Source organism: Heloderma suspectum, chromosome 1, assembly GCF_057233095.1.
Source record: "Heloderma suspectum isolate Gila_16-S chromosome 1, 16-S_ref, whole genome shotgun sequence".
In the NCBI taxonomy this organism is placed as follows: Eukaryota; Metazoa; Chordata; class Lepidosauria; order Squamata; family Helodermatidae; genus Heloderma; species Heloderma suspectum.
The window spans coordinates 402,302,067-402,311,451 of NC_139458.1; the positions used below are offsets into that span (position 1 = coordinate 402,302,067).

Here is a 9,385-nt window from a genome sequence, read left to right on the forward strand (position 1 = left end):
CAAAATGTACCACTACATCACTGGCTGAAACAGGTGTACCTTCCTTGACTTAGCAGCTCAGGTGGCTCAAATGCTCTCTAGCAGAGGGACTTCAATGGATTTGTGGGGATGGTTCCCCCCTTGCCGCATCATTGCATCTCATTTCAGAAACTGCATGGTCCTAATACTGTTTCCTTGTGTATGGTTTTCAGAGGGGTCAGAGATGTCCACATATGTTCCCGTCCTAATACTTATGTTAGGTTAGTACCCCAGTTCACAAGGCTGCATGCACATGACCATACACAAGATCTCTGCACATTCTACTGCTGAATAGATGGTTGGTGCGGACACAGTGAAAAGTAAAATAAGCTTAGAAAGGGACCAATGTTAACGAGGTTTGAGAAACTTTCCCGTAGGCAAGCCATTTTCTCTCAGGTCCGGCCCTATCCCCCATCTGCAATATCGGAGCAATAATATCAAGCTACCTTGCAGGGTTGTTTTAAGGATTACTGAGAGAAAATATGAAAAAGATTTTGAGCATTCTAAAGCACTACAGAAATTTTAATAATAATTTTGGTTATTGTGATCCTCATCAGATTTTACAAAAAAGAATTGGGGGGAGACAATTCAGTTCAGTTCGAGCAGTTAAAATGCCACGAGTTAAAAACAGCACAGCGCTACAGAGGTTGCATGTGCCGTTCTTCACAGAGCGCACTGCACATGATGTTCAGTCCAGTTTTCCACCCCCAGGACTCGCCCAGGCAGAAATGTACTAGTTGCCCCAGGCAAGTAGCAAATGACATGGCAGGGCTAGTTGCAGAAACTTCTGGTGAAGGAACTTCGCAAGGTAGTTAAATTAATTAGACAAGGTTCTTTTCTTTGCAGGGGGAAGACCTGCCCTCCCTCCAGTCTCAGAAGAAACTTAAGATGTATGGAAATGGTCTGCCTCTGGATCTTTTTATCTTTTACTTTCCAAAGAGAAATCCCAAGCTTTTAAGAGTTTTGCGGGTGTATGTGCCTCTCCCCCACATTATGGAGAGAAGTAACATCTGATCCAGGCTGTACTGGGTTTATTTGACTCCAAGATCTCTCTCCTGACATTGTGACTGAAAGTCCATGTTCTTTCCAAGGATAGCTGGGGAACGTAGGTGGAAGACCGAATGTTGCTGTTCAACAGCAGGATCCTACACTGGAAGAAGAAGATTTTATACCACCTGAAGATGGGACTTTATTCCCTTTATGGGTAGCAGGGGGAAAGGGGAAGGGGGCATGGCCACCTGGGGATCCCCAGAGGACCAGACTGGGACCTGTGGAGGGCCAGATTTGGCCCGCAGACCTGAGGTTCTGTACCCCTGATCTAGCCTGATGCTCAGGAGAATTTAAAAACTTGCACACTGTTTTGTGACCTTTGGATTGAATACCTGATAAAGGTATTGCCCTTATATAGATTTTGGAACTATACAACCTGGATCAGAAGTTACTTTCTTCTACCAGTGAGATGATGGGATGGATGGGTGTTGGGAGTTGTGTGGGGGGAGAGAATCCAAGACCCACTACATGGAGATTTCTTCTAAGTCTGTGTAATCTTATGGGGGGCAGAGCAGAGCTTGGGCGATGCAAACAGGCTCTTCTCTGTGATGCGTCAACATATTTCAGACAGAACACACACAAAATGACTGTATGGTGGCTTCACCACAATCACTTGTTTTTTAATCCATCCAGTCTATGAATTGCAAACACATTCCCTGCCATTTAGGGTAACTTTAAAAGGGGGGGGGTCAGGATAGCAGAGATCTTACTAATTTCTCAGCCTTCATCTGCAGTAGGTTTGAGTTTGTATAACAAGCATATCCTTCATTTAATAGAATGCTTGAACACAGTATTCTCCCACTGCACTCAAGGACAGATAGACTATGCTATGTAATCACAACCTCCTTTTTCCCTCCAAGCTGGAAGCCCCGATCCAACCATATCCTCCTGTTAACCTTTGCTGACTAGATCCAACCGCAAATCGGGCACTGCTCTTGTGTGCTATGCTCCCTGGACCTGTGATGATAGCTGACTCTTCGGATCTAGCCTTACGTAATACAGATTTGAATTGCTCCCCACCCCCCAGCACATTCCCACTGGGGGAAGATTTGTAACTCACAGCCCTGATCCAATGTGTGATTGCTGACCCCAGGTAAGTATACAGAGGACTGCAGTGTTATCTCTATAAGGATTTTTCCTCTCTTTGGAAGATAGCCATAAAATGCTGCCCTCCCTTCTGGATGCACACACAGCTGAAATCTGGGACGAGGGCGGAGTTCTTCGCTTCTCCTTCGTAGGGACAGATCTGAGATGGAGGCAATTCTGCATTCCCTCCAACCCAGGGAGGAAATACTACAATGGGGGCAGAGTGGACATAATACTTGCCCCATCCTATATCACGAGACACATTTATGGAAAAAGAGGTTGGGTGTGGAGAAGGCGAGAGAACCAATGCTATTTGACACCTACCCACTGCGAGCAGATTTGGGATGGGTAGGGATGGAGAAAGTCTGCTGGAGGCCTGAGGGTGGGGGAAGGGAAGCCGGGAGCAGATCTTAAGACTGATAGGAGGCCTTCGCTCTGTGGCAAGGCACATGCTCCACCTGCAAACATGCTCCACCTGCAAACAGCCATTTCCAGCTTCAAAAGATCACTGGGTTGGGGAAAGGCTCTGGAAAGCCACCGTCGGGTAGATGCACCAGTGGATTGACTCTGTATATATAAAGGCAGCTTCGTGGGAGCACAGAACAACTGCAGGAGAGAGAACGGATCAGTGCCTTCCTCTGGGGGCTGAGAGAGGGTTAGCTGTGCAGTAAATCATCCCCTCTCCCTGCCTTATTGATCTGCCCCATATCTATGGTATGAAACAATCTTCCCCAACCTGGCGCCCTCCAGATGTGTTGGGCTGCAAGTCAACCCAACACATCTGGAGGGCGCCAGGTTGGGGAAGGCTGATCTAAACTAGAGATTCTATAGGGAGGGGAGAAGGATCCTGCCCCCCCCCCATTTTGGCTGAAGAGTGATCGGAGGACGGTACTCGCATCTCTCTCCGTCGCCGAGCTTCCCTTCCCTCCCCAGCAGCACTCACCCTCGCGGTGACCTTATAGAGGGTGTATCCCCGAGGATGGCGCTTGGGCTCGGTGACCGTGTAGAATCGGGCCATCTCCCCGCCTCGCTCCCGCGGGGAGATCATCTTGGCGGCGGCTGATGGCCCAGGGGCCGGTTAGAGCTGCCGATCGAGGCCGCCGCTTCCTCGCCGCCGCCGCCTCCCAAAGCCGTCAGATCCACTCCCGGGTCAGGCCCGAGCCAGGGGCGGAAGCAACAGCAGCAGCAGCTCCCTTCCGCCGGGATCCGCCGCGGCAACCCGGAGCTAGCTGCAGGCGAGAACGGCGGATGGGGCTCACCTCCACTACGCAGCTGATCAAGCTCTTCCCCCGCCCGATCCCTCCTCCAGCAGGGAAAGAAAGCTGGAGGGAGCCGCCACGCCGGCCGAGGCTGCTGGCCACGGGAAGGGCCGGCTCAGTTTCCCCCCCAGAGCGTCCAAAGATCCCGAAAACGACTATAATAGATGCGCAGGAAAGAGCTAAATGAGTAGCATCCAGTGTTAGTCCTACTTAGAGTAGACCCATTGAAATGAATGGGGCTTGAGTTAGCTATGACTAACAAGCCCCATTAATTTCAATAGGTCTTCTCTAAGTAGGACTCACACTGGATACTTCTCCATAACTAATTTAAATCCCATTCATTTTAATAGGTCTACTTGTTGGATACTACCCTATTTGTAAACTTCTTCAGAATCGAGATGAATAGGCTTCTCTGTGCACAATGCTTAATAATTCTAGAAAAAGGGGAGTGAAGATGACACAATGTTGTCTGGAACCAGCCTTCTCATCTGGAAGCCAGCCTGTCTGTTTACTCAGATTCAGTGGGGCTTACTCCCAAGTAAGATTGCATAAAATTGCAGCCTTAATCGTAATCCCTGATATCTAATAAAACATGTCTATCGCACTTTCTAATATTCCCAGCATTCAACATACACTATCCTGTAAGGGAGATCATTATTATTATCCCAAATATTGGAGTGGGGGTTAAAAGAGAAAGATAAACTTGCTTAAAGCCACCTAGTAAATTCAAGGCAGAGGTACCATTTGAACCAGGGTCTTTATAGCCCAGATACTCTTAGCCGCTGTGCTACATTAGCTTTTGCATTTACTAGGTGGTGAGTGAAATGGACTCCACACCGGCTCAGGCCAACTTTAAATCTATTTTTACTGCCTACATGCCAGGATTAAGGACTGCAACTGAAAACAAATGCCAAGACTGAGTCTGGCACAAATTAAGCCCTGCCTATATGGCTTTTTACCTTTAAAACATAGCTAGCCTATGCTGATGATTGAATATATGTTATTTATGAAATGTAAGAACATAAGAGCCCTGTTGTATCAGACCAAGGGCCCATCTAGTCCAGCATTCTATTCACACAGTAGCCAACCACTTAGAGGCTAAGTCACAGGTGTAATGCTGAACGTTGAAAGCATTACAAACGTTGAAAGCAGTGCCATGTAGACGGCCCCCTGACCAAACACAATGTAAATTAAATTGCAAGCACATTGGGGGCTGAGACCAGTATTTTGCTTATTCAGTCTATTGATTTTCAAACCATGTTCCAGGGAACCCTGGCATTCCTCGAGAAGACTGGTCGTGGCAGACAAATTTCCCTGAAAGATAGCTTGCCCACCGCCACCAACTACCCGAGACATGTGTAGACACAAAAGAGTGACAGGTGTGTTATAGGGCAGGGTTCAGCTAGCTGATGCCTAATGTAAGCTGCGTGCCTACAACATGTTGCAGAATTCTATACAATATGCAGGGAATCTGTGGCAGTGTAAAAAGTGTCCCCTGAAGGAAGAAAGTTTGAAAACCACAGACTTACGCTATAAAATACAAGTTATGCTAATAGCTACCCCTCTGAAAAGTATGTTAGTACGCTACAGCAAAAACAACGAAGAGTTGCGTCACCTTAAAACAGCATTCCCCAACCTGGGTCCCTCCAGATGTGTTGGGCTGCAACTCCTATCATCCTCAGCTAGCATGGACAATGCTGATGGGATGATGGAAATTGTAGTCTGACACATCTGGAGGGTTCCACGTTATAGAAGGTTGCCTTACAGTGCAATCCTATGCATGCTTAGACAGAAAAAAGTCCTACAACTCCCACCATGCCCCAGCTCTAAATGTCTGGCTAGGGCATGCTGGGAGTTGTAGGACGTTTCTCTCTAAATAGGCATAGGATTGCACCCTTAGAGACTAAACCAATTTATTATGGCATGAAAGTTTGCAGCCTAATTTCCAGAGGGGTAGCTATGTTAGTCTCTTGCCACAAAAACAGCGAAGAGACTTGTGGCACCTTAGAAACTAACTGATTTAAATAAATAAATATCTTCGTAAGGATTAAGGTGCCACAGGACTCTTTGTAGTTTTTGAGGCTTAGAATCCAGTTCACCAGATGCATGAAGTGTTATCTGAAGTTGTCAGGTGTATATGTGTATGTACACACACACACACACACACACACACACACACACACAAAGACTCTAGGGGGTGTGGGGAGAGTGACTGTAAGTAGTGAGGTCAAGGAAAATGAAATGTGAGGGAGGAAGTCTGTGACAATTACAACATATTCTAAAACACCTGTAGTGGGATAAAAACCCGTTGTCTGCAGTTCAGGCCACAGACTTCAGTTCTATCGCCTATGGTCTGAACGGAGATAAGGGGGGATTACCCTACTAGAGGTGCTAGTTAGCTTACCAAAGCCAGGATATTTGGGTTATCACCACCACTGCTGTGTCAATTATCACTGTAACTATTTCACATACATCTAAGCTTTAATATGGGAGACAGGTGCCTGCTCTTAGGGCCTACACTGTTCCCTCCCTCCGCACAGGGCCAACTGCCCTAGGGAAAGGAACATCAGGTGCTAGTTCCTGCTCCAGTGGGGCTGGTTGTTTCTTTCAGCTTTTCTTCTTGAGCACATCATTCTTGATGTACCGGTTGTATTTTATAAATGTTATAAGCTGTTTTGAGGATTCTAATATAAAGGTGGGACAGAGATCTACTAAACGAATCAGCAGAAGCAAATACCATTGACTTCAAATGGAACATCCAAGTACTATGGATCATAGCTATTCTGTTCTGGGAGATAGATTGGGGTGCATTTACACCTTACCTTTCAGTCAAGGCAATTCGCTTCTGTACCGTTTGCATGCCACTTCAGGCAACATTAAACTACTGATATTTCTTTCTTTTTTTTTCACATCATAGCTGAAGGAGGAATGCGAAGCAGTCTCTATTTGTACCAATTATTTCTGCCAGAAGGACAACAAAAGTAGTTAATTCTCTAATTAAGAGCTGATTAGTGAATTGTTTCTGTACTAACGATTTACCTTGGATATTTTAAAACCGGTACATTATATAGCAATAAATTTAAGATCAAGCTACTATGGTCAACTGCAAATCCCACAGCCATACAGGCACACCCAAGAGTGCTTTAGTGATTATCCAGCACTCTATTGTGCATACAAATGCACTCCTACAGATTTGTGGTAATTAGAGGTGTGCATTTTTAGATGACTAGAGCACTGTATATTCAGACCTTGATTTGTCACACCATTGATTAAGCTATGTACTCCTTTTTAAAGATACGTACTTATTTCACTTTAACTCCTTTTCAGCTCATGCTGTAAGCAGAGCCAAAGGATTAGAGATCTTCATCTTGAAAGTAAACTGTGAACACCATAAGGGCAAGTACCCTTTGGTTATGCACTCACGGTATTTAATGCTGACTAAAGCCACAACTTCATACATAAACATGCATTGAAAAGTGAGGCAAAATCCATCCTTTCGCCACTCTTTAAAACGTACGTGTGTGTGTGTGTGTGTGTGTTTGTGTATGTGTGAGTGTGAGAGAGAGAGAGAATATTTAGAAAAATGGACAGGAATTGTCATTAAATAACTCATTTAAATATGTTGTAGTCTGATTAGGTATTTATTGTGCAATTGAAAATAATTTAACATATAATGTATTATTTCCCTTGAAGAAAACTTGTGGAGGTTCATTTATGGTTCAAACGTTGCACAAGTGTACATATGTACAGTTCCTTGGGATTTCCCTCATTTTGGATTGCCATTGTGTGATCAGTACAACAGAATAGTTCTAATATTCTAGGCATAGCAGCCACAGTTGCCATGACAACTTCACTACAGGTTTCCATGGCAGTTCTGATTTGGTTTCAAGAGGATAGATTCCGTCTTCATTGATCACTGACTACTGTTTCATTTAATAGTAGAACTAGATGCGGACTGACATCATGGCTATAAGGTTTGTCTGTTAGATATTTAGAACTCCTGTAACTTGTTTGGCCTGTTTCTATGTGTGTTCACTTGGAAGAAAGTCTTAAAGCATAATCCCATTGTGTTTACTCAGAAGTAAGTCCTACTATGCTGGATGGGCTCACTCCTAAGTAAATCTGCATAGGATTGCAGCCTGAGTAAGCTTACTCAGAAGCCATAATTGAGGGGTGGGGAACCTGTGGCTCTCCAGATGTTTAGACTCCAACTGCCATCAGCACAAGCCATCAAGTTCAATGGCCCAAACTCTTAGGTGTACAAAGAATTGCAGCCTTGATCTCTCTCCTACTTACACTGTCATGGCTTGCAGTTTGTATCCACAGTGTCAATTTAATTTGCATTTAATGTTATTTCTTTACCGCTATGCAGACATGTCTAGTGTAGATTATAGTTTAAGCCATAAGGTGATATTGGCATACTGACCCACAGAGAGAACAACAGTATATTCCCTTTTGTACTAGAGGCATTGATGCATGTCTTTGATATAAGCTGTGGCTGGTATAAGTGGTACCTTAAGAGGTTGCTGCACATGGCAAATAGTAATTCATTTAGGACGGATAGTTCATAGCTCTTTTACTGACTTACAAGCCATTCTCCAGGAGGGACTTCTGTGCGAGCCTCAGTGAAATGGACCAGAGCACTTAATTTCCATTTATCTCAATGAGACTTGCATAGAACATCCCAGTGGACAGTGCCTGCATCTTACTTAGCAGGATGGGGATTTATATGTTAAAATTATACGCTACCTTTCAGATACATTATCAGCAGTTTACAATACAAAATTTAAAACAATATAAAATATATATTTTTTACGTTTACAAACAGCAAATCTATAAATGTGGTATAAAAACAATGCCCCTCAGGAAGCAAATACCTTAGGCCAACCATGTTGTTTGTCCTGTTTGCATGGCTTTTAGAAAGAATCAGGCAGTTGTAGTTCTCCATTCATGTACAGCAAACTGATCCTGTGACACTATCATTCAGTCCATGTTAGCATTGTTTATGGTGGGTTTCTGCCCGCGATGAAGAAACTCACATGATCACTTCACCAAGGACACAAGAGAATCTGGACTAACAAGACAACATAAGAAAATAAGCCGCAAATCACGTGCCTAAGAGACATATGAATTCGCCCAATTGTCACTGACTGCAGTGAAATGTATTTGCAGGGGTATTTAGCAGCAGAGCATAAGAAGCCTTTCCTGGGCAGAAAACAAAACCTTATACTTAATTTACAAATAAGCATGTTAAAATCATAGTCTGAAAGGAAAATTAAGGTAGACCCTATCTGACAGGGTAACCAGATACAAATGAAGACAGGGCCCCTCAACTCTTAACAGTTGTGTAAGAGTGAATCCTAGTAAATCCTGCCACTTTTTCCAACCACAATGCTGGAGAGGTAACAAAACCAGAATCAAACATCTACATAACTAGTAAGGGACCAAGAACTCTTGAATTCCTGCAGCTTTCTTTTTAGAAATTAAGTACAGGCTATCTGCCCCCATGTTATAAATCCATTTTCTCTTTAGAGACAAGAGCGCCAAGAATCGCCAGTTTCCAACGATATCCACAGAACTGAATGCGTGTGTATACCTCTAAACTCTATGATAGTGCTTTATTTGCATCTGTCTTTATCCACAACTTCTGCTCAAATTGAGCCCACCTTCCAGCTTCAGCTCTTTAAGAAGATGGTCAGACAAGTTCACCATACAGATATAGGGGAAAAAATAGAGTGGTAACAACCATGTAGCACTCTCCGGTGCATGTTTACTTAGCAGTAGTAGGTCCCACTGTGTTCAATAGGCTTACTCTTGTAGTAAGCATTCTCAGGAATTGCACCCCAAGTCTTTCCTAACAAAAAGAACATGTGCTTATAGAGTACTGGGCTTGCTCAATCCCTAGGTGATTTTAAACCAGTTGCTGTTTCTCAGCCTAAGCTACCTCACAGGGTTGTACATGAACCATACCC

At 44.2% G+C, this 9,385-nt stretch overlaps 1 protein-coding gene across 4 annotated transcripts in view; it reads right to left on the reverse strand.

Annotated features, from left to right (window-relative positions):
* RPS6KC1 (ribosomal protein S6 kinase C1) overlaps nucleotides 1-6,309 on the reverse strand; it is a 144,087-nt gene extending 137,778 nt beyond the window's left edge. Inside the window, exon 1 of one of the 4 annotated variants that reach the window (XM_084828813.1) lies at nucleotides 6,236-6,309. Coding sequence is in view for 2 of the 4 variants with exons in the window: in XM_084828807.1 (XP_084684933.1) it covers nucleotides 3,098-3,202 (105 nt within the window). In the remaining 2 variants the exon portion in view is untranslated. Of the gene's footprint in view, nucleotides 1-3,097; nucleotides 3,423-6,235 lie in introns of those variants that run through there. The other 3 variants (XM_084828812.1, XM_084828807.1, XM_084828810.1) reach the window with 3 other exon arrangements.
* Nucleotides 6,310-9,385: the final 3,076 nt, after the last annotated feature.